This window comes from Paramormyrops kingsleyae, chromosome 1, assembly GCF_048594095.1.
Source record: "Paramormyrops kingsleyae isolate MSU_618 chromosome 1, PKINGS_0.4, whole genome shotgun sequence".
NCBI classification, from domain to species: Eukaryota; Metazoa; Chordata; class Actinopteri; order Osteoglossiformes; family Mormyridae; genus Paramormyrops; species Paramormyrops kingsleyae.
The window spans coordinates 15364385-15390477 of NC_132797.1; the positions used below are offsets into that span (position 1 = coordinate 15364385).

At 45.6% G+C, this 26093-nt stretch overlaps 1 protein-coding gene across 3 annotated transcripts in view; it reads left to right on the plus strand.

Annotated features, from left to right (window-relative positions):
* The window catches only part of ptprr (protein tyrosine phosphatase receptor type R), a 55927-nt gene that overhangs the window by 14602 nt on the left and 15232 nt on the right, over nucleotides 1–26093 (plus strand). For all 3 annotated transcript variants that reach the window (XM_023826565.2, XM_023826573.2, XM_023826555.2), the window contains 6 exons: nucleotides 6729–6842; nucleotides 7529–7678; nucleotides 15193–15303; nucleotides 16924–17204; nucleotides 25391–25580; nucleotides 25864–25948. In XM_023826565.2, the coding sequence (XP_023682333.1) occupies nucleotides 6729–6842; nucleotides 7529–7678; nucleotides 15193–15303; nucleotides 16924–17204; nucleotides 25391–25580; nucleotides 25864–25948 (931 nt within the window). The remainder of the gene's footprint in view (nucleotides 1–6728; nucleotides 6843–7528; nucleotides 7679–15192; nucleotides 15304–16923; nucleotides 17205–25390; nucleotides 25581–25863; nucleotides 25949–26093) is intronic.

A 26093-nucleotide genomic window follows, 5' to 3' on the forward strand; every position in this document is an offset into this window, starting at 1 on the left:
TTCCTGTGTCTCCGTCTCTGACTTCCCCTTGCTGCTGTGGGTTATCTCAGGAAGGGCAGCTCACGTATAAATCCTGTTAGGAAGCGATGCTGACATAAAGGGCCTGTGTCAGAGCAGTAAACGGCAATTATCTCCATGATTGCAGTCCTGTAAATATTTGTGACTGTCCTGTTTTGACAGGATTCACACTTAATCTTTCAAGCATGATACATGTTGTTATGGAAACTGTTTAGAAGACTGGATGTTGATCAGTAGAGTGTGTTTGTTTAATATAATGGTTTGCAAACATGGTCAGAAATACTTTTCTGGGAGGATCCACAAAACCAACCTTCAGTTTCATCATGAACGTCTCTAGTGTTCTTATGAAGACTGACCCCTAGGAGTCAATAATCTGGATGGGCAGATTGGAGTTTTAGATTATAGTATTTACCGTACATTTTATTTATGCTCTTATTGAAAATGACATGCAATTGGTAATGCTGGGTTAGAGACACACTGGAGCAACTGGGATTTAGAGCCTTTCCAACCCTGTGATTTGAACCAGCAACCTTACAGTCACGGGCATGGTGACCTAACACGCTGAGCTACACACAACCCCCAGTATGGCTATTTTTTCTGGTATCTTCAAGGTAGAATATCTACTTGTTTAAATGGGATGATTCTGCAGAGGTGTATCCAGGCGCTATTTATCGCAAGGCAAACCGCTGGGCGGAGTTTAGTGAGAGAAGGAGTGCTGATGTTCAGCTTGTCAGTATCTGATCAAGCAACATATCTTGAGCCCTGGTTCGAGATCCTGGGCTCCTCTGTGGGAACACTGACCTCTCCCTCCCTACACCAGTCTCATTGCAGCCATCATTTTCGCGTCTGTCTTCCGCTCTGGCTAATCGCTGGTTGGAATTTCCCGGGGCGTGGCGGGCTGTGTCCCGATCTTCAAAGGCTGTGTGCGACGACCCAGTTGTTCAAAGAGGACCTCCCCCCGCCCCCCACCTCTCTACCTCGAGCACCTTGTATTTTTAGGTCCCATCCATTATACATGACAGAAATGTTGCGGCGGGGTCTCCTCTCTTCCTCGAACCCGAGCCTAGACCCGTCAACACATCAAACTGTTACCCTTGTTATATATCGTTTAGCCCAATTATGTTCTTGGCGGAAAATCAGTGTGCTGTGAGCAAATAAACATCTTTATTTGTATAATCTATGGATGGATTATGTGACATATACAAATCAGGCAGCTGTTTCATTGTCAGCTGTCCTAGCTGCATCATCTGTCTGCTTTATCAGTGTGACTACGTCATGCACAAAGTTAAAAGGCCAGGCGCCTAAGCTCTCTGGGATTTACAGCCTATAATATTCATGTTTGTGTGCGTGTCTGCTGCCCAACACGGCCACCCACGCAGCCTCCAGGATCCTGTCCAATTGAACCAGGGCTTCTCTCTCCCCGATCTCACCGCTGTACTCGGACGCAGGTCATCGTTGCCGTTTTGTGAGAAAGCAGCGACTCTGCCCCCTGGTGACATTGCAGGGGGTCACTGCAGAACTGCTCCTAGGCTGGATGGAGAAACCTTAGCCTGCAGCCTGGTCCTGGGGCCATGAGATGTTCACCTCGGATCAGTGGGCTAGACCGTTATTGTATATCGCAGCTCTGGAGGAGTGAACCTCAGAGGGTGAAAATTTCACGCATGTTTTTTTTTTTGTCATTGGTATTTTAATAAAGTTTGCGGGGTCAGGGTTGGTTATGTCATGGAGAGTCATGCGCTGATATTGTTCAGATTCACTGTTAGTGCTACAGGCCAGTCAGGATCATCATAGACATGGTGTCGTTGTCATTTTTGCCCTTCAGGTCCTGCTGTTTTCCTGGTGCCTGTGACCCTTGACTGACATTTTCCAGATTAGGGCCCCATGTGCTTCCACCCTAATTGCCTAAAAAGCCTCTATCTTTGGCCCTTCCTATGCCGTCCAAAGTCTGGGAGACCTAACTGAACAAACCAAATTGGATTCGCTCTAATTTTTCTGTAGGTTACAACACAGCCGTCCTGCTGTCATCCAATTAAGTTTGATTTCCCATCCTAAAAGTCAATGTGGCATGGTGTTCCTCAGCTATCTATATCAAGGCCAGCCTCCACTCACAAAAAAGGGGCGGGGTTACGACCAAGGCCTGGGGACATTTTGATTGGCTGACAGCTTAAGAAAACAATACAACTTCTCTCAGTCCATCTTCTCCAGCTCCCAGCGAGCCTGATTAGATTATCCTCTGTTCTTGTGCCAGCAGATTTAAGTGATCTTGGCTTTGAGTGAGATAACAAAATGAAAACTAATAATACTTTATTATATTATTCAAGCATTTGGCAGCGTAACAAGCAAGCGGCTCATCAGTGTCCTCCGGCACTCTGTGCTTTTACTTTGGCCATGTTAGCATATTAATTCACTCAGAAGGGTGTTGTGACCGCCGAGGACCATGAGAAGTCTCCCATCCATCAATACATCCATACATCCATCTCCAATATTCAGGACAAGGTCACCGGGACCATAAAGCCTATTCCCAAGATGTACAGGGCACGAGGTAGTTCATGTTGGTGCACAGCTACTCCCAGTGCAATTCAGAAATGGCAATTCACCTAAGCGCGCGTCTTAGGACTGTGGGAGGAAATGCAGAATGCAGACACACATAGCTGGCAATCGAACCAGCGGACCTGGAGGCGTGACACTGAAAGATCTGCTTTCCTACAACGTGGGAAGGAAAAACGTAACAGTGCCATAACATACAGCATGTCAGACAGCGTAGGATGGTAGGACACAGTGGGGGGGCCCGCGACACACATCCCAGCGATGACCTGCTCAACATGCAGGCATGAGTAATCGATGAGCGATGGCGTTATGGATCTTTTAAATATATGATTAATGCCATTCCCTGCATTACAATCATTATATGTGTGGTCAGATTCTTTACCCAGGTCTTAAAATAAACCCCGTTTCTTGGGAACACAGATGGCCCAGTATCGGTCGTGTGAGGCCTGATTGGGTTAAACTTGAGCCACAACATACAGCTGATAGAGGTCCCATCCATTTTTCGCTCTGCTAATTGTTGTTGCAGTGCTGCTTTAACATTGGGCCCTTTGTTTTTGCTCTGGTGGGGGGAGGTATAAGGAGGCAGGTTTGTGTCTGTCCTCAGTTAGTAATAATCGATAGAGTAATGTGATAGTTTGAGAGTGGTATGCTAAGCCAGTTGGAAGCTGTCTGGCTGGTTAAATCACATGGAGAGCAGCAATATGTTTATTTATTCATATTTAATCATTTACATTCTTGTGTTTTTTTTCCTCCTTGTGGGTCTTCAAATTATATATAGAGGAAGTGGTAGCACAATGGCCACAAACCTCCAGGGTTGCAGGTTCGAGATCCATCCATCTAAATTGCCCACGGTGTACCCCTTGGTGGACTAGCATCCCATTGAGATTGTGGCCCAGCCTTGTGCCCTGCAATGCCTGGGATAGGCCCCATCCACTGCCCCCCATTGATTGGTCGATGTACACAGAAACGGAATCCAATATCAGGAGAACCAGGTCACTAGCTTTTCCTAGTTGCCCTTTATTACGAACGTATGCTTACCTGGCTGTGATGAAAATCAAACCCCCCGTTATCCCCCGGAAGCCCAGCAGGTGGCGGTTGCTAGGCGACAGCTTGCGTTCACCCTCCCTTTTCTCAGGGGTTCCAGATGTAGCCCCTGCACATCTGGAACCCCTCAGGGGCCCGTATTAGAGGACCCTGAAGGTCGCCTTTCCTTTAGACGCCAGGCCTCCTCCTGTATCATCCTGCCAGCAAGATCGATGCCAAGCTGAAGATGCGATCGCAATCCGCCGATCGAGTTACGCCAGGGTAACATTCCGCCAAGGTGGCACCGATATGGTACAGGGTCGCTGGGTGAAAACGCAAGCGGCTAACGAGGCAGGCTGTCGGGGAATCACAGAGGGCAGCCAGTGAAGGTCATTATGGCTCCTCGTCATAAATAACGGTATTTTTAGCCCTTTAAACCGACCCCTTGGCTGTTTTTTATTGCTAAATCGATGCTGAGGCAAGCTGTTGAAACCAGCCTTAGTTCAGTAGTAGTTTTAGCTAGAATTGAGTTTGTTTTTAGTAACGCATAATACAGATTTTAATAGTGAATATTGCTGATTACAGACACATAAAAATGAAAATGGTGGATAATTTTGTGCCGGTCTCAGTCAGGTTGAATGATGTGAAACAGAATGTTGGGGGTGGGGGGGGTGTATTTTCCCCCAGGATGTCGACCATGATAATGCTTTGCCTTGTTTTTGTCTCAGAAGCCACTTGTGGTGGGGGGGTGGGGGCAGTTCTCTGCAAGCCAGATGAACTATGTTGAACATCAGAGAGGACAGACTCTAAACGTCCTGACCAGTGCAAACCAGTCAGACAAAGGGGCGATGCGGCTGTGTGCCGCCCGGGGGCTGTAAACCACGCATGGGCGCGATGTTGCCGTGGTGACATGCCAGCGTACTCTTCTGCAGCTCCCATGTTTCCGTGCTGTGCAATTTGCAGTGGGACGTCACTCCCGATTTTAAGTGTGGGGAAAACTCTGAAACCAAAGACCAATTAGCGACAAGCAAGTGAAAGCAGCTTCATGTGATATTGTGATATGGGGGGGGGGGGAGTGTAGTGAAAGGAAACAGGACCTTATCCTGCTTTCTAATACGTCCCTTAATATCTCATCTGTGAGCTGTTTCTCTCCCTCTCTTTCTGTCAAAATCTCCCTCTCTCTTTTTCTCCCTCTGCCTCTCTCTCTCTTTCATGGTGTTTCTGATCTCATGTCAGCACAGGCTCAGCCATGTGATTATCATAAGTCATCTGTACTCTATGCTGTAACCCCTTGCCCCTCCCTCCTGACAATCTGTGTAATGCAGCTGATCGGATGTCAGTGGCACTTGGATTCGGGTCCCGGGAGCCTCTTGTCACGTGTTGCTCAAGGTCCGGCCGTTGTGTCCTCCCCCTCCGCTCCCCAAAAAGGAGAGATCCAGAATATTATTGTGGGGCAGCAGGAACTGAGTGGCAGTAATGACAGATCGAGTGGATGGAACTGGAGGGGGTTGAGCTGCGGGAGGGGCGTGGCCAGTGTGTGCAGCAGGAGGGGTGTGGCCAGTGTGTGCAGCAGGAGGGGCGTGGCCAGTGTGTGCAGCAGGAGGGGCGTGGCCAGTGTGTGCAGCAGGAGGGGCGTGGCCAGTGTGTGCAGCAGAAGGGGCGTGGCCAGTATGTGCAGCAGAAGGGGCATGGCCAGTGTGTGCATCACTCAGCAGGTGAGCTCTGGCAGTGAGCCACGGGTGACCACCAGAGCAGGAAAACGACGTCATGTGACCAGCGTCCTCAGGTCACGTGTCTAGCAGCTCCCGGCTTGGCAGAGCTCATCTCAAGGGCCCAGCCATCTGCACGCAGCATGGCCGCCTGATTTTAGTACCTGGCTCACTGTGTTTGAGTCTGCATTAGTTTCTTGTTTGTAATTTAGCATCAGAGTTGATCCTCGTCCCTAAGCTGGCGCCCCCTGCTGACTGAGGCCGACTGGCCCTGGGAAAGCCACCGTCTGACAGGAACTTTTCTTTTCCAAGTTCGGAACCTCTGATGTGGTCTGCGTGGCTGGTTTGCCGGCAGCTTGGCGCGCACATCCCTGCTGGCCAGAGGTTCAAATCCATGACTTTCGCCTTTAAAAGGCAAAGCCAGAGACACCTCTCAGACACACAGAGCAGCTCAAGGGTTAGAAGCTGGGGGGGTGGTGCTGACTTTACTACCAACCCACTGCTCCTCCTGTGACACCCCCCCCCCCCTCCACTGCCCGCCCCCTTCCAAAATAGAGATTTGTGGCAGGGGTGAACCTCTTCTGAGTCGTGTCCCTGGTTATGGGTGTCCTTTCTGAGAATCCACTCGGAAAAGGTCACGTGGCCCTCCAGGCTGTGTGTGGTGTGTGTGTGTGTGTGTGTGTGTGTGTGTGTGTGTGTGTGTGTGTGTGTGTGTGTGGGGGGGGGTGGTGTTCCTCACCGGAACCCCCCGTGATACGTACTGCTTTCCTGATGTACACAGTCCATGCTGTTCCACTGGTAGCTTTTCTCCTGTTGCTGAGGGTCAGTTCTCCCTCCCCGTTACCGCCAGTCACGCTGCCTGCCTGCCTTGCCCTCCAGTGGCCGCGATACGGTGGCAGGGGGGCGTTAGATGTTTGTTTATGTGATGGTTTAGTTGCCGGGACGGCCATTTGCAGAGCGCCAGCCTCGTTTGCATGGTCTGGTTACTTGGATACGGCACCAGCCAGCCCAAAATGTAAAGCGGCCACAGCTGGGCCGGGGGGTGGGGGTTCTGTAATCCCCCCCCCTCCTGTGAGGTGAGCGCACGGCTGCCGTTGGAACGCACATGCAGGCTTTGATCTTCTGAGGGATTGCCCTCAACACCGACGCCACCCACAGGCGGATCTAACGGCTACGTTTCACAGGAGCCAAACTTGCCCCTTAGGGGGATGGTGGGGCTGGTGACATGGGGGTCACCCTGACTGCATCAGAACCGCCCCCCCCCCCCCACCCCTTTACCCTGTGACCTTTCATGTACTCCAGCAATTCTAAGCTGATCCTCAGACTTCAGACATGCATCCAGTGGCCATGACCAAATGCACTAAAATTAAAAATGAATGTGCTTTTGTTGGTGTTTCTATGACAACTTGCCCCTGCCTCCCTCCCACCCAGGCCCTGCAGATGGACGTCCGCAAGCTGAACATGTCCTTGTTGCGCTCCTTCCGGGAGGGCATGGCCGCTGCCCTGGACGTGCTCCCCCAGAGAGTGCACATCAACGGCCTGGATGTAAGATCAATCGAGGGAAACCCTTCCATCACCTGTAACTTCGATCCTAACGAATAGGAAGACATAACGGCCACGCAGAATTCATTGACAAGGACTTCAGGCAGTTCGGGTGATAGCAGGTCTCTGCTAACGCTAACGGAACACGCTTAGCGTCTTCCGTCTGAATCTTCAGCCTTCCGAAAAGCACGTTCATCGCGAATGTTCAGTCCTTCCATCTTGTTTTAACATTAACTTTTCCAAGCATTATAGTTTTTTGCCAAATAGCAGCGTCTTTTGGTGACATCCGATAGCTTGCTAATAGTGCTGTGCTTTGCCTGTCTCTATAGTTTTGTATTCGATTGAAGAGCTCAGAGCCGGCAGGAGCTGCTATTTAGCTGGACCTTGCTGGCCATTCTCTATAGGACTTACCCTATGCTAATCCTGAGCATATGCTGCTGTTAACAAATTCACTATTTATGGATTTTTACCTTTTATATACTGGTTAATTATATTTTAACCTTGAGATTGTCATTCTCATATGTGATTCTAAAATCCGTATGGTGTTGTACATTGACAGATGATTCTAGGTGCACCTAAAATGGATTGACTCACAAAATCATTGACTGAATATAGACAAATCATGTTTTTCACAGTAAGTCATTTTGGGGTGACAGCAGGGTACTGATGGAGTCTGCTCTCTTTCCCAGGAGAGAAAGAACGGTATCGAGCTCTACGTGTCGTCGGATGGACCTGGGCTGGGGGAGCCCCTCCCCTCCAGAGAGGTCATCCGCTCTCTCAACATCAACGTCCTCCATCGGAGCCTGGGCCCATTCGGGGTCACAGGGGTCACCTCCGAGGTTTGTCCTCGTCAGTGTCCCCAAGACCATCACCCCTTCTCCAGAGCTGACTTGCAGTCATCCCTTAGGTTCCGCTTCAGTGTCTGTTCTGCATGCTGTCGGGCCTGATCTCTTTATTTCATGGTGATGTGTTATAGATGCTCTGTGACTGGCACCAGAGCAGCATGTAACAGCTGTATGTCCGTGTGCTGTATGAAAGAACGGTATCGAGCTCTACGTGTCGTCGGATGGACCTGGGCTCTCCCTGCCGGCCCCTGGAGGATGGGCTCCCCCTTTGAGTCTGGTCCCTCCCAAGGTTTCTTCCTTCTTGGGAGTTTTTCCTTGCCACTGTCGCCTATGGCTTACTCACTGGGGGCTTTGGGTGGGGATGCTGTAAAGCGCTTTGGGACGACGTAATGTTGTGATAATGCGCTATACAAAAATAAATTTGTTGTTGTTGTATGTCCGTGCGCTGTATGTATGTCAGTGCGCTGTATGTATGTATGTCAGTGCGCTGTATGTATGTATGTCAGTGCGCTGTATGTATGTATGTATGTCAGTGCGCTGTATGTATGTATGTCAGTGCGCTGTATGTATGTATGTCAGTGCGCTGTATGTATGTATGTATGTCAGTGCGCTGTATGTATGTCAGTGTGCTGTATGTATGTCAGTGCGCTGTATGTATGTCAGTGCGCTGTATGTATGTATGTCCGTGCGCTGTATGTATGTCAGTGCGCTGTATGTATGTATGTCAGTGCGCTGTATGTATGTATGTCAGTGCGCTGTATGTATGTATGTCAGTGCGCTGTATGTATGTATGTCAGTGCGCTGTATGTATGTATGTCCGTGCGCTGTATGTATGTCAGTGCGCTGTATGTATGTCAGTGCGCTGTATGTATGCCAGTGCGCTGTATGTATGTATGTCAGTGCGCTGTATGTCAGTGCGCTGTATGTATGTATGTCAGTGCGCTGTATGTATGTATGTCAGTGCGCTGTATGTCAGTGCGCTGTATGTATGTATGTCAGTGCGCTGTATGTCAGTGCGCTGTATGTATGTATGTCAGTGCGCTGTATGTATGTCAGTGCGCTGTATGTATGTCAGTGCGCTGTATGTATGTCAGTGCGCTGTATGTATGTCAGTGCGCTGTATGTATGTATGTCAGTGCGCTGTATGTATGTATGTCAGTGCGCTGTATGTATGTATGTCAGTGCGCTGTATGTATGTATGTCAGTGCGCTGTATGTATGTATGTCAGTGCGCTGTATGTATGTATGTCAGTGCGCTGTATGTATGTCAGTGCGCTGTATGTATGTCAGTGCGCTGTATGTATGTCAGTGCGCTGTATGTATGTATGTCAGTGCGCTGTATGTATGTATGTCAGTGCGCTGTATGTCAGTGCGCTGTATGTATGTATGTCAGTGCGCTGTATGTATGTATGTCAGTGCGCTGTATGTCAGTGCGCTGTATGTCAGTGCGCTGTATGTATGTATGTCAGTGCGCTGTATGTATGTATGTCAGTGCGCTGTATGTCAATGCGCTGTATGTCAATGCGCTGTATGTCAGTGCGCTGTATGTATGTATGTCAGTGTGCTGTATGTATGTATGTCAGTGCGCTGTATGTATGTATGTATGTCAGTGCGCTGTATGTATGTATGTCAGTGCGCTGTATGTATGTATGTCAGTGCGCTGTATGTATGTATGTCAGTGCGCTGTATGGATGTATGTCAGTGCGCTGTATGTATGTATGTCAGTGCGCTGTATGTATGTATGTCCGTGTGCATTTCCTCCCTGTATTCAGGTTTCCTCCCTCAATCCAAAGCCATGTACTGATTTACAGACTGATATATACATTACTGTGCAAAAGTCTTGGGCAGTCAATGACAATGATCTTCATGTTGGTGTAACTGTGATATTATGTCTGTTGGTGTGTCAGCCAATTCAAACCCTCTCATAAATTAACCGCAGTATTTGCAGTAACTGTGCAATATACCCATGTATTTTTTTGACTCAACGTGTTTGAACAGACCTTATTTGGCCAGTCAATAACTCATCGATTTATTTAACTAATTAAGTTAATTAATTAAGTGAGCGGATGGTGAAATGTAACAAATCCATGGAATGGCTGGAGTACCCCTGAGGAGAGGTTTGGGAACTGAAGCGGTGTTGATCTAGCCATCAAGCAAGATACAGTGTTGCCAAAAAGTATTTGTACGCTGAAAAAAATAGTAAAAAATTCAGGATATTGAAGAACAAACTTTAAAAACTGTCTATGTTTCAATTATGTGTTATGTAAAAAAAAAAACACAAGAATAACTTTTATTCAAAACATTCTGGAATTGTTTTGAAATGGTGTAATTTATTACCTTCAAACAATTATTTGTACACATGGCCATTCATAGAGTCCACTTGTATGGTTAGTTGAATTTCCCAGCATGGCTAAAACTGCTGAAATACCCAATGCATTGAGGAAAAAAGTCATAAAACTTCACAATTGATATCCTCAATTTCCATTTTTTCCACAGTGTGCAAATCATTTTTTGGCTACACTGTATCAGTAACTTTTTGGAGAACAGCAGAAATTCTTATTACTTTTTATTGTGTTACTCTTATTTTGCCCATGTTCTGATGTTAAATTGTGTTTTTTTCCTCTCTGAGCAAATACACACTAACTACCCTGATAAGTTCATTTAAGCTTTTCCTTTGACTGCCTGAGACTTTCGCAAAGTGCAGCATGTGCATGAACACTCTGACAGACTGTCTGAGGTGTGTCCGGTTCCAGGCACTTACTACCAGCCCACTGCTCCTCCTGCGACACATAGCTGGTCATCTTCTACATACTGGTTCAAAAGAACAGAACGTGAACTCAGCAGAGTTGATTCTTATTTTGGATAATAAGTGTGAAGCCAGTCCTCATCTAGACTGAAGCAAAGTTTTGCGCAACAAAATAACCAAAGATGAACCAGTTTACCAAGTGCAAGGACAACTGGTTTCCAGTGCTGAACTGGCTAATATGGAGAGTGAATGCAAAAGCTAGATAACAGCATAGACCTCTACCCAGGAGTAATTCTTGAGATTATAAGGGGCTTGTGGTCATGGTACGTCTAGGCATTTCCAAGGGCCCTTTATTCCTTGACAGATTCGTACATGCTGATCAGCTGTGGCATAGTGACCCGTCCCCAGTTAGGCTGCTGCTTTCGGGAAGTGATGAAGCTTCTGTTTTTAGCACATGTTTCCTCTGTTTGGCCCTAACTTTTCACACTCTTGGAGAAAGTGAGTCTCCGTTTCCACTTCCTGTCTCACAGACCACAAAGCCTGTTCTGGCTGGGCAGCCAGGTGTCTGGGGGTGATCCCTTCTCTCTCTCTTTCTCTCTCTCTCGCTTTCGCTCACTCTTCTTTTGTACTGATGTGTTGTTTCTGACTTGGCTGACTACTTTGGGTTTTACATATGCTACCCCTTCATTAAACCAGATATTGATTAAATCCGTGTGCACAAAACACCTTTAAATCTTCTCCTTAATGCTTCCTTAAAATATTCATTTAAGTATTTGTTTTCCCCCTTATCTTGCTCTTATACTCAAGGAATCCATTAAAGTTCTCTTAACGGTTGCACAAATTTAACACCTTAACAACGAAAGAAAAAAACTTAAGGTACCTCCGACTGTACCTTAACCATAACACGTACGGCTAAATGAAATGGGAAAAAATGTTCTCTGACTGGGACAACCCAGTGGATATGATTAATAATGACCAATTGCTTAGCATTATAAATTTGATCGGTAGTAGAATTTTGGTTTTATTTATACAGCCCGCGACATGTATATAATTCATTATTAAATCTGGCCAGCAGATCGATCTTTTTTTCCCCACAGATTAAAAACGATATAACCTTATCCCGCCAATAAACGCTGGAAAGTTTCGCACTGGTGCCAGCGATATTAGACAAAATTAAGAGTATATTGGTTAACGTTCTAATTTTCCGATAGAGAAACAAGGAGACGCAAGACAAAAAACAATGTATTCAATAAATGCATTTAATATAACTAATATACAAAAATAATTCCACCTGCTCAATGTTTGTTCCGCTATTTCTGTCTCTCTTCCCGCATTTCCGCGTATCTTCCAAGTCTGCACCGGTGCTCGTCGTTTATCGCCATATGCCCCACTGAGTAGTAGTTCTTCAAGTGAAAAGTATCTACTCTTAGTGAACAATACACCTGGAGGAAGAGTCTACATTTTTTTAATCGAATAAGAATGCAGTGGTGACGAAATCCGTCTTGTATTTTTATTTATATTAGTCAGACGAATAATATGTTTAATTTCATCATGGTTATTGCCACGTGTTTTGGTCACGTTTTTGATTCAGTTACTGCCACGCAAAAACCGTTCGTCAGGCCATATTTTCGTCAATGAAATTAACACTGGAGGCGATAACGGGTATCACGAACAGGCATGAGTGCATGGAAACAAATGGTCTCCATGGAAACTGTATACAATTTTACTGCTGTAAAATGTCTTTCAATGCTGTAAATCCCTTAAGGTTTTTCCTTAAGTAAGGAAACCTTTTAAGGGATTCTGTGTAACATCCTTAAATATTTCCCTTGGGTTAAGGAGAAATCATACATTAAGTGTCATACTTAAGGGGAAAACTTAAGGTGTTTTGTGAAACCGGCCCCTTACTCTCCACAGTCGAACCTTGCGACATGCCAATTAACGGGCCTGGGTTGCCAAGAAAAAATGTCAGATTTAAGGTAGTCTGGGGTAAAAGCAAGTGAACGAAGATAAATTCCATTTAAACTGGAGTTTCATAAAGCCAACAAGTTATCTCGCTTCGTGATGCAGCCCCCAGGTCTGTTACCACGGTGTTACTACTGGTTTGTATGCCGTTCCCCTTTATTTCCGCAAACACAAAGTGTGCTGCAGAGCAGAGACTTTTTGCTCCCACCAGCGACGTTGTACGTTCTAATCAGCAGAAACATCTGCTAGCCCGCGTCTTCGTCGCACCGTGGTGATTTTGCCGTATGTGAATTGGCGCCACTCGATGGAACTTGTCTGGAAATGTGTGCACACGGCGTGGACACTGTCACTCCCATGCCGGGTCACTGTGCTCAAAATAAGTTTCCCTCCAGCTAAGAAGTCACCCACTGCTTACGAATGGTATGAAGCATTACGCATAAATGTTAATGATTCATTCTGATGTATTCAATCCGCAGTGGGATGTGTTGTTATTGTATTAAACAGTGGGAAGTGTGTTTTTGTAGGTCTGTGTGTTTGTCTGTTAGAGAACTAAAAGAGAGAGTGTTGGTACATTTAAAACCCATTCAAAACTATTGTCTTGATGATGGTGATGATAAAGGAAAATTCATAAAATCTTAGCTTCCTTTCTGGGAAGATGTGCATTATGGGAACATACGGCTATGATATTGAGTCCCTGACAATAGGATGGCAGTTCATTACAGTCGTGGGAACGTGGATATGGTCTTTGCTTCATAGCTCTCTGCTCTGAATTACCCGCTTTATCATTTAGCTCTTTATCAGTTATGGGCTCCATTATGGTGTAAATGAAACATTCGCTGAAGGAAGATGGCCGCCCTCCCCGGCAGCAGAGCGGCTCAAGCTAACGACCGCTGACGGATGGGGAACACTAACAACCGTACTCCAGTTTCAACCTCCGCAATTAAGACCTCGTTCTTCTTTCCCGACATCCATATTCAGCCCCTGGTGGGCTGGAGGTTCGTCTCGGATAAGCTGCCCTTCGTAAGCAGCCTCGCTCCGTTATCACTTCTGAACGAGCCCAGCTGGGCTCCAGGGCCAGTGTGACGTTCACATCGCACAACCCTTGTAGACCGAGCCCTTGTCCCGACCATGTGACTCCATACATTTTGCTTAATTTGCATTGTAATGGTCATGTAATGTGTACTATTGCCCAGAATGGGCACAAAGTCACCCAGCATAGACCCCCGTTGTGAGCTACTTGAGGTGAACAGTAAAAATACTGTAGACAGGCGTCCAGAATGAAAAGGTGATATGAATGTTAATACAAAAAAAATACATATGGTACAACACTCAATAGACGAGAAGCCATAGTACTACAGTAGTGCATAGTAATCCAAATGTAAAGTCAATTGTGATGAATTAGAATCAAAAATCAGTATCAGATCTTTATTTGTCTAAATATATTAAACGGATGGGTGGACGGGCCCTGGTATAGCATGCTTTTTACATTAGGCTGTCTACTGACAATCTGAAGCAGTATGAGGAGATGTTTAAGTGTGTCCTCTGGAGCAGGGGGTGGTGATGGAAGTGAAGAATGGTGGGAGGGGTCCAGGATGATTGGCTGATTGTGGGTCCAATGACAGCGTAAACGGTGTAGGAGCGGCAGCCAATTATAGCAGTACACTTGCTGTAGAATAACACAAAGAGGAGAACTACATTTTCAAACAAAACCAATCTCCATCCACATAGGTTTAGGAAAGTATTTCCATCCACACTGAAACGAGCGAAGACGTGTATGACATCGCTGCTTGGGGAATGCACACACCGACACAGTGACAGGTAAATTACCCACTAGAAATAAGTGTGAATGCCTCCAGGCTTACTGGGGGGCACACTGTGCCCCAGGCCCGGGGGCTGCATTCCTGCATGGTCCTAGGGGTGTCGTCCTCACGCGCAGCATCACAGATCTGCAGCCGGCTGTTCGTATTTCTCCCCGATGACGTAACCCCATTCTACTCAAAGTTGCAGTGGCATCGCCTTTCCCGCCGCTTGGAATACCGACGGAGATTAGCAGGATAGGAAAAGACTTGAGTATCCAGTTAAGGATACACAGGACCTGAATTAATTGATTTGGAGCGCCGGGTCTGTTCCCATTGCTTCCAGCGCTGCAGACCTGCCACAGTAGTATAGTCTTCTCAGAGATGCCTTGTTTCCTCTTTAGTCTCTGATTTTACTCCCCTGTCACGTCAAATAAAGAAATCCCCCCCCCACTACCACCACCACACACACACCCCCACACCGTGCCAGGTTTTACACTTGGAGGTGTGAATGTTGTGTCTTTACACTAGTGTCCCAGAGCTGTGACTGAGTGGGATCAGGTAGAGATTACACTGCTTGGGGGGGGGGTTGTAGGTGGGGCCAGGGAGCTTCTGTGGGCAGGGCCTGCGAGGGGCTGTGGGTGGGGCCAGGGAGGGGCCAGCTCGCTCAGCTGCTCTCAGCACAAGGCTCCGTTCCAGACACCAGCACTGTTCCTCGCAGCGCTCACCTGGCAGAGCGTGTTTCACCTCGCATTAAGCTCCCGCGCAGCGCTGGCCTCCAGGCGCCCCCTGGGGGCGTGGATATGCACACGCACCGGCTGGGCTCATGCGGGCTGAGCCACTGAGCAGCGTTTGGCTGGACTGGCTGTTCCAGGTGGGGGAGAGGAGCAAGGGCCCCATCAGACCTTTCAAATAGAAAGAGGAAGTGGGGGGGGGGGGGGGATGTCAGGTCATTGTGATCAATCTGGAGCCCATGTTCACCTGCTCTGTCACCCCCCTTTCCAGAAGAACGTGCTGCAGGGCCAGCATGAGAGGGACAATGTGTGGACCAAGGAGGGATTCTACGCAGTGGTCATCTTCCTTACCATCTTCGTCATCGTCGTCACCTGTTTGATGGTGAGTCCACCTCCCCTACCCCCCACCTACCCTTACTATCTGTGATCGATTGACATGCGTCAAGTGGAGATCTTCCCAGGCAGATCGCATCTGTTTTGCTGGCGACTAGAGCTCTTCCGCGCGTTTATATTGCTGGATGGATACGTTTATAGAGGACTGGGGGCAGGAGTGGGGGTGTGAGTCGGGGTGTGTTGCTTTGACTCCTCTTCTTCCCCCTCCTCCTCCTCCTCCTCCTCCTCCCGCGTACAGACAGCAGCTGTAAATACCCTCTCTCTCCTTGCACTCCTGCTGCTCCTGTGATTTAAATTAATTACACCTTGGGTATGCTTGGCCAGCTGGACCCGCGTGGCGTCCTGCGTTTAAACGCGGCGCTGGGCGGCTCCGCGCCGCCGCATGCCAGGGAACCCGCTGCTCCCGGTTCTCGATGGCTTCACTCAGAGCTGGCTGCGGGCCAATCGCTAACGGCCTCGCTTATGGAAAGGAAATGCTGGGAAACATCCCCGCTTTAAGTCAAACTGCTCTTCAAGGGTAGCAGACATTGCTGGTGGGCATATATAGATATATAGATATAGATATATAGATATATCTATTTTTCACTGCAGCATTTTATAAAGATTTTCATACTCCTTATACGGAATCATAATATATACATCCTATCTGTTGTTTAAACTGTTTCATACTTTCAATGAATGGAATATATCATAATGATGTGTCAGCATATATGAAAATATATGATGTATGAAAATTATAATCTATTTTCTGATGTTATGATGGCTATGATGAGATGTAACAGGATTAGCATGGACTGCGTGCGCTGATTTAAAAGGGTTTCTGCAAGCAGAGATCAAGCTCCCTGATTGGTCAGGAAAGAATAGTATGCGCATGTTATTTCAGGTCCGTGATACGATTGGCTGCAGAGGGCGTCATCAGCAACTTAATCCGAAAACAAACCACTGAAAACGCCAGAGGCTGTTATGTCATGAAGTATTATTCTAAATTAAAGAGTCTAAATGTCTTGTGGAGATGATTAATAGAAAGCTGGCACACAGAAGCTTGAAGATCATCAACAAAAAACACCAGCATTGGCTGTCCTTTGAAGAAACTGACTGTTTACCCAGCTTGGCTATTGGTTAAGTAAGGGGTCTCCAACTCCGGTCCTGGAGATCTACTATCCAGTAGGTTTTCTATCCTACCTGGTTTCTAATGAGCCAGGTGTGGCTCATCTATTCTTTCCTGTAGCTCTCCAGGACCGGAGTTGGAGACCCCTGAGTTAAGTCATATCCAAACGTTTTGGGTTTCCATGGAGCAAGGGTGGTCCTTTGCTCTGTGTGTGTGTGCAGTTTGCATATTCTCCCTCCTGGGTTTTCTGGGTACTCCTCTTTCCTCCTATAGTTTGAAGACATGCGTTCAGGCTAATTGGCATCTGTCCATGGAATATGATTTCTTATGTGCCCTGCAATGGACTGACCTTCTGCTCAGGGTGAACCCCAGCCTTATGCTGTTTAGGATAGGCTTCAGACTCACCCACAACCCTGACCAGGATGAGCAGTGAGAAGATGCGTGGTTGGGTTTCTATAGACCTCATCATGTGCTGCTCCTGTGGTGCTTGTGTCCCTGCAGGTCTTGTACCGGCTCAAGGAGAAGGTTGAGCTCTCAGACCGGCAGTTCAAGGAACCGCCTGGGCAGGAGCTGCACCTGACCCCAATTCAAGTGCACGCACCGCAGCCACAGGCCAAGCCGGCCCCCAGCATGGTCCGGGCCGAACCGGCCACGAAGCCTGCCAGCGCCGCCCCCCCTGAGCTCCCGCGAACCCCCTGCCCGGCCACCTCCGAGCCCAGACCCATACCATCCCCCAGCCCCTCCCCCTTCAGGATGAAGCCCAGCGCAGGCCTTCAAGAGCGGTAAGGGTCTTGGATCGGCCCTTGTTCTCTCAGGGGCCCCTTGGCCCCAAATAAAGGAAAAAAGTGCAATTTGAGCAGAATGTCTAGTCCAAAGTATTCAGCCATGCTTAGACAACAATGGCAGCCATTTTGGGGTTTGGCCAAAGAGACAGGGCCAGATGTTCACCCAGCATGTTGGCTTGGTCTCATGTGACGTCCCAGGGGAACAGAAGTTAGTCCATGGTGAGACTTTTGGAATTACACCTGATCGCTATATTTACACAGTGTTTCTAACAAGCACATTTAAATAATCATCTAAATCCTTTGACTGAACGCCAAGTCATGATTAAACTTGGAAAAAGGCCGTCAGCTGTTGTGAAACAAAGGAGTCGCTCATTGATTATTGTCTAACTGTTGTGTCCCTGGCTGTAAAAATAAACCGTGAAATTCCGGAACGCTTCGGAGAGAGGTCTCTCTTCCTCTGTGAGTATGCAGTGTGAGAGCTGTCACACCTGGCTGATGATTCATTCCTAGCGTCGCCACTTCCTCCAACGCTCCAAGGTGATGGCCCATTAGTACCTGTGGCCCGGCTCAACCGGCAGCAGCTGAGCCCAGGATGTTCTATTCAAGCATGTTTGCTGCTCTCCATATAGCATGGAGCAAAATTCAGGTTCAGTGATGAGGTAAGAATTACAGGAGCTAATCTAGCAGAATGACTGTGACCAGGCGACTCCATTAACGTTTTAGGGAACAGCTGAGGAGCCAAAATCTGATTGGTTAGATCACAGTCACTGGATTCACCAGAAATCTGTTCATATTGCTAGGTTTCACCTCTGTCCTCTACTAACACAAAGACTGACAGACGTGGCATTCAAGAGAATCCTGCTTCCTGTTGCTTGCTCCTTTAAATCTATACTGCTAGCTTGGTGACTACTAGTGACTATCATGTATAGCAAAGTGACAAGCGTAACTATCTGGTTACTACAGAAATAAAAGCCGTACGTTAAATTACACCATCGCTGTGTTTCAGGCCGTCTGCTAAGGTACGAGACCGCCATCTGGTGGTACTGTTATCAATCAGTCTTTGACGCACCTCCTTGATCTGCAAAAAAACTTCTTGTTTAAGCAAGCTAGTTATTTTAGCTCAGTGAATATTTTTCCATAAATTATAAATAAGTATTTAATAAGTATTTTTCAAAAAAGTTAGAGTTAAATATCTTACCCAAGGGGACAGCAATAGAACCAATACAAATCCAGGCCTTTATGTGGCATGTTTGTTAAATGTTACAAACCAGTTGAAAAGTAAAACCTTAAAAATGGATAGGGAGATACCCACCTTTGCACTGATTCATTAGTAAATTAATTTATAAATTAATAAATCAGTTTAATAAAATCAAAGTGACGAATGGGGCATTGAAATTTCAGTAAATATGATTCTGAGGGGTAAGAATAGATTCTTCAGTATTTATTTTGGATTGCATGCAATGGTTGTTTATCACTCCTGTCATTGAAGCAAATTGGTCAGCAACAGGCTTTGGTTACTGGGAAAACATCACCTCTGACCTCTGTCTCGTATGACATCACAAAAGACATACATATTAGTGTTAATGTATCATAGCTTGTGCTTAAAAGACACTATTACTATGGCTACTGTGTGCAGCTCTGCTTGATGATTTGATGTAGTCTCACCAGAGTCGGTGCTGTCCTGGGGTCCAGAGGAAGCAGCAGTGGTCAGCAACGTACGGTTTCCACGGTGATAGAAAGCCCAAGAGGATGGGATGTTGATTGTGCTCCTCCCTTCTCAGGCTCTTCCTCTCTGGCCCTGCATGAAAAAGAGGTCAGACAATACAATGATGGTGTCTCTGCTGCCCTACAGCTGCTCTGTAGCCCTGTTGTCCTTTGAAGCCATTATTCTTAGAGGAAAGTGAGTTTGAAGCTCAGGACAAGTCAAGACCTGTTACTTCCTGTCCAAAATGTTATGGTAACATTTTAGGGGGCAAAAGCCATTATCACAATGCAGCTCTATGCAAGCTCACTTAATGATCCATTTCTAAAATGTTTCAATTATTGAGTGACCAGTTTTGACAAAACCATCAAATCATGAACACTATTTTGGTCTGAATCTCATGACTCAATTCTGAAGGCCTGGTGCGTCTAGCTTTCCAAACAGCAACACAGTATAGTCATAATTACCAAAACCTGAGAAAGGTATAATAATGGTCTTTTAAATTTCTTATTCAACACTACATCCCACCCAGGGTATCCCACTGTCTCCAGACCCAGGTTTCTGATATAGGCTTCAGGCAGTTTGTGGTTCAATGCTGGATAAGTGTTTATGGATGGATTGAAGCACCCAATTTGTTCTGTAGTTAGTTTCTGTGGTTAGGGTACAATCCCATGAAGTGAACCAGTGTAGAGTGGTTAAGTTGTAGTTTAACAAGGTTAGTAGCACTTGGCAGGGATCAGTGAATGAGTTTAAATGACAGACCATGCAGTACGGGTCAAAAGACGACACAGAAGACATCTGGGTTTTTACTCAGATTCACTTTCACCCAACACCTTGGACTGTTTGTTTTGCCAGAATGACCCCGGTTGGGTAATCGGAGCAGGTGTGCAATGGTGTACGTGAGGATTGAGGAGTACGCTCTCAAACTCCTCCCCCTCAACCCACCCATGACCCCCACTAGGTGTAAGAACATGTGGTTCACTTCGAGTGTCTGCTACTGTAAAATTGCAGCATAAATCTAACAATGATCTGTTGTTTATAAGCGGGGGGGTGGGTGGAAGGAAGAGGCCTATCATGGATGTGATTACATATAAAAAATATAATAAGGGAATGGAGGTGGAGGAAACTGTAATTCACAGTTGTTTCTGGCCCAGGAAGCCAAGGCTAATGATAAGGTAATGAGAGCAGGTTGAACTTACATAAATACAGTTGAGAACATTTGCGTAAGTGGCCTTTGCTGTGCACGATTTTAGAAGATGAAGAACAGACTGTGGACGCAGTGCAACATGTTTATCTTTTTTATTTGATATACTTGGGTCTCCACCAAGGAACACTTCTATAGTGTTTAAAGAACACTGAAAGACATTAAAATGTTTAGTCTCACAGTGGCTAAACAGAAATAGGATCACAGGAATTGAGAGCGTCTCAGCAAAGATTTTGAGCTAGCTGGGCTCACATGTTCAGTGTTCTTTATTTTTCAACTAATACAGTGATACCTCAGAACTCGAATTTAATCCGTTCAGAACTCCAGATCGAATCTTAAAAAGTTCGAGTTGTGACCGAATTTTCCTCATAAGAAATAATGGAAAACCAATTAATTGGTTCCCGGCTCCAAAAAATTACACCTAAATATGTTTTTTTTAGCATTCAAACACAAAATGAACCGGATAAAACAAGAAGAGCATATACTGTACTAAACTGTACTAAACACATCTGAGCACATTTATCAAAATAGTAATTTGTAAAATAAGAAAATAAATGTATCCAAACAATGTGTAAAGTTAAAAAAAACAATGTGTCCTGCCTTGATCGTCCGCTCCTTCCGTGTGCCACGCCCCCTCGTTAACCCCATGTGGAATCCCTGTGTGATCAGCTCTTTCTGGTTGTTGTCATTAGTCCTCTGTATTTCGTCCGCGTTTCAGTTCATTTCCCCAGTCCGATCATTGTATTGCCCGTCTGCGTTTTGCCTGCCTTACCTGTAATTAAACCCCGTATTCCCCGATACCCTGACGTCTGCGCCTTTGTCTCCGTTCCGTCCCCGCTCGGCACAACAATATTATTATAATTAAACCTATTAATGGTTTATCATTAATATTAAAATAATGAATAAGAAATCTTTATTTTTAAATGTATTTTATTATATAATAATAATTACTGTTACTGTCTATCATTGTCTAAATGTATTTTTACTGTCTAAATATATGTATTCAGTTAGTGTAAACATGCACGATGCTAACACAGCGAATGCGAGGCTGAGACTGAAGCTTTACCCTTTGTTTCCGCTGAGAGACGTGCCGCGTGACTCATTTCCTCGCGTGTACAAGTTATCTTAGGTCGGCGTTCACGGTTTGACTTCTGAGATTCAGATTGAGCTCTAGGTAATTTTTTTCGAACTGGTTGGTTCAACTTTTAAGAAATTCGAGTTCTAATGAGTTTGAGAACTGAGGTACCACTGTGTTTTAACAATTATTGCAAGCTTGAAGACTATGAAGTGCAGTTACAGTAAAGCTTGTGTATTGTACATTTATATATTGTGGTGTATTATGAATACTAGCTTATGTGCAGACACCAATCTGCACTGTAATCTCCCATAAGCGATTCCAGAAAGAGGGACTTTAAAGGACATTAGTTGTTGCGTTAATTTTAGCATTGACTGACGGATCTGCCTTTGCTGGGTAGGGCCCTGTCACCCTGTCACCCTGTCACCCTGTCACACTGTCACCCTGTCACCCTGTCACACTGTAGTTTTACCCATCATACCGTTGTCCTTAACTTGTTGTGTTTGCAGCTTCCTAACCTCATCCTAAATACACAACCCTGTAAATATCCTGTATCACCATTTATTGACTCAAAAAAAGAATGAATTGTCTGCTCTCACTGTTTACAGTTCTGACCAGGCGGTAAATCTGTCGGCTGTTTTGTGAACGCTAGTCTGTAAATCTGTCCGTAATGCAGCGCTCATGTTCCCATCTGTGCCGTTTCCTCTCCCGGACTCCGAGACGAAACCTCGATTCACCTTCCCATCCACTCTGCTTCTCGCTAGTCCCCAGAGCATAACGGCTTGTCACGTACGGCGGTAGAGCCCGAGCTCAGCAGACTGTAGGCCCCGGTGTGCGTGTTCAGAGGCTGATACCGGACAGCGTTGATACCTGTACTGCTTCACTCAGGTGTTGGTACGGGGGGTTCAGCTCTCAGTTTCCTTGAGTGGCTATCAGTATGACTACATTCTGTGAAGCGTTTAATGACCACAGCTCAGTTACATGAGTCTCAGTTCCTGTTCTAGCATCGTATCACTTTCAACCAAGGCGGAGCTGAGGTTCTCGCTCCTGCTCCTAACATAGGAGTGTAACCTGCTTGCCAGCCCCTGTTCTAACACCATCCCCTCAGGCCTCCGACTGGGACATGAGACCCGCCCCCACACCCCGGTGGGTCCCCACATTGATGGCTTGTCGCTTTATCGCAGCTCGTGCTAAGCCAGCCCGGCCTGATTAGGAGGGGAGGGCGGGACGAGACCGGGTTCCTTCCTGTTCAGGATGCCGGGCACTTCCTGTCAGGCCAAGAGCACTGATTGCTGAAGGGGTCTAGCTCAGGGGTGGCTGACAGGGACACATCCTCTTCATCCTCCTCATCATTCTCTTCTGCCTGCCATCCGCCCTGCCTAGAATGGAGGTACATAAAGCACCTGCTTTTTGATGAAATTAATACAAGAATTTTTTTTGTATTTTTTTCTTTTGAGGCTTTGTAATAAAATACATTTCAAGTCAGGATTCACACTCATAGCATTAAAGATTCAAACCATTTATTCAATCAATAATTAATATAAATTAATCATAGTTTTAAAGTCTAATTTAATCATGCATGATTTAATCAAATTAAATTATTACATTTTAAAAGAATGTAATGAACTAATTTTGTGAGCTTTACATTTTGCCTGAAGACTTTACAAGTTCTTTTAAGATAATTAATGAAAACATGACTTTTTAAATGAAATAAAATGAAATTTCATTAAAAAGTCATATTTTCATTATTTTTCTTAATACACTTTCTTCTGTCTTCTGGTAAAATTTAAAGCTGACAGTTTTTTTTCCTCATTTTTTAAGATGATCAATGAAAAAACATGATTTTTTTCATGATGGATGGAAGTCGAGAGGGAGGGGGGGTCCTCCCGGGGGGGGGGGGGGGGGGGGTCTCCCATCTCCAGGCCGCCATTGCTCTCTTTCACCTGACTAATGCCACGCTCCAAAAACGCACAGCGAGCTTTGTGAGCAGCCCCAAGGAAAGCAATGTGGGGGAGAGGTGCAGGGTCAAAGGTCGACTGCTTGGGATGACAGACAAACCCAGGCTCCAAACAGGGGCGTGGACTCACCCAGGATCTGTGGCCGACTATGGGCCGGCGTGTCTTAGGCCGGCCTGAGACATCATGTCGACTCAATGAGTGACTCCGTTTAAAATTTGTGTTTAAGGGCGTTTCCCTTTTATGCCCAGAATAGGAACAGATTATGATCTGAGCTTGTTGAAAAGTGTTGATTATGTTTACTGCTGTGATCATTTCAGTTTAGGTATGTTCCATTAACATAAAGCAATTAAACCAAGAGCTATAAAACAAGACACCCAGCTCTGCAGCACCCAAAAGTGATTTTTACACTAATTATCAGTTGTAAAGATGTTAAGCAAGATGCAACACAAGGGATACGTGGGGAATTATGATTTCATGTGGGTTGGTACACTGAGATGGCAAAGTGTCAGAGTGTGTGTGTGTGTGTGTGTGTGTGTGTGTGGGGTGTGGGGGGGGGGGGGGGGGGGGTTCATGGTCATGTATATATTATTATATTATGACGAAAAAATGAAAAGTAGAAAAAGGTAAAAAGCTATACAGTACTGTGCAAGGCTCTTAGGCAGAGACAGAACCTGATATTTAAATGAACTTAATGTTGGTGTTAAACTATGATATTGTGTCTGTCAAGGTGTGTTATCTTAGCCATTTAAAAACCTATCTGAAAGTCACCCCAGTATTTGGAACAACCATTCAATACACCCATGTTTTTTTTAACTTGACCACTATCCCACCTTGTTTGGCTAATCAATATCTCATTGGGCTATTTAACTAATAATTTATTATTATTAATTTAATTAATAAATTAATTGAGCTGGTGGAAAAATTTAACAAACGTATAGACTGGCTGAGGTGCCCCTAAGGAGAGGTTTGGGAACCAAAGCGGAGTTTATAGTCATTAACTTTTTGGTGAACAGATAAAATTCTTGTACCGTATTTTCCGCACTATAACGCGCACTGCATTATAAGGCGCACCGTCAATCAGTGGTCTATTTTCAAACTTTTTCCACATACAAGGCGCACCGGACTGGCGCTTTAAGCAATCAGATAAGCCAGTCAACGAAAATTTATTTTACATCACGTGTTCACAATGACTGTCAACATTGTTCAAACGTTTATGAGCGTCTTCATTACTTTTTAACACGTAAAAAAACAAGTGTCTTATACCGCTAACTCAAAAGTCAGCCTATTAACAATAACTCAAAATTGAACACTTATAATACGGTCCTATACCGCTAAATCAAAAGTCAGCGTATTCATAATAACTCTTGAAATTGTTAATTTATAACACGTGAAGCACTACACAATACACTCACTTTTCAATACTAAAACATTCAAATCGCTTCGAGTTCAGTATGCACAACAGAAATTAATCCACGTTTAAAGCGCACTGGATTATAAGGCGCACTGTTATTTTTTAAGAAAATCAAAGGCTTTTTAGTGCGCCTTATAGTGCGGAAAATACGGTACATTTTTAATTGCGTTGCATAGGTTATAATGTTAAATTGTGTTTTCTTTCTGAGCAAATATACAAATGCTATCAAGTTGAATAGCCTTAAACATTTTCCTTCCCTGCCTGAGACTCTTGCACAGTACAGTAGATACCTAATCTGTGTGTATGTGGGTTTGCATAGATCACATTTGAGGACCAAATTGTCCCCAAAGTGTAGTAAAACCTGAAATTTCCCTACTTTTGAGGTCCCCATTTCGATAACCTCAGTTTTATTAAAATCTGTGAATGCAATCAAAAAAGTAAAAATGCCAAAAGTCTTGTATTTGGGTTGGTTACTTATGGTTAAGGTTAGAGATGGGTAGAGGTTAAGGGTGTCGTGATTGGGATTATAGTTTTTCCCAAAAATGAATGGACGGTCCCCATTTAGATAGAAAGACCAACTTGTGTGCGTGCGTGTGTGTGTGCGTGTGTGTGTGCGTGTGCGTGTGAGTGTGCATGTGCGTGTGCATGCCTGCCTGCATGCATGTCCACATTTTTGTAATTATTACATTGTGGGGATCAGATGTCCCCACAATGTGATAAAGCCTGTAACTTTTTAACTTGTGTTATTTCATGGCTGCTGTTTTGATCCCCACAAAGGGAAGCTCAGTTTTGTGATGGAGGGTTGGGTTCTCAGTCATACCGCTGTCCTGCAGACGAGGGTCCAATGTGTCCCTGGTGCTGGACATGAGCGTCCTGGGGTCCGTGGAGCCGCTGAGCAGCACGGGGGCGACGCCCCGTGAGCGCGTGGCCCAGGAGTACCTGCAGGCGGCCAGCCGCACCCTCTCCCGGCAGCAGCTCCGCGGTGCCGTGCTCAACACGCAGAACCTGCACGCCGAGTTCGTGGTGAGGAAGCACGGCGTCCCCGTTGTGCGAAGCCTTGTATTCAGACCCAGCCCACGGCCGGGTGGCCGTCTTTGTTTACCAAATTGAGCCGCTTTGCTGTCTTACTGTATGTTAATGTTCGAGATGCTTCATAAATCAGTACTTTTTCCCCAGAATTGATTCACAATGTGTTTATTCTCTCGTTTTTCCACTAGTGAGATTGTGAATGATTTTGTTTCTCTTCCTGCATCTGTTACTCAGCATGTAGCGTCATCTTGGCTTGAGTCACATCTGTATTTTGCAGGAAATCCCGATGAATTTCGTGGATCCCAAAGAAGTGGACATTCCCACGCATGGCACGAAGAACCGATACCGAACCATTTTGCCAAGTAGGATTTTTATTTATTTATTTATTTATGTGCAATTTACAACTAACTTGTTGACAGTAGCTCGTTTTGGATTTTTATAATGTTATAATGTAAGAGTGACACATGCAGTGTATTTCGCTGATTCTCGATTATGCTTGCTATTTGT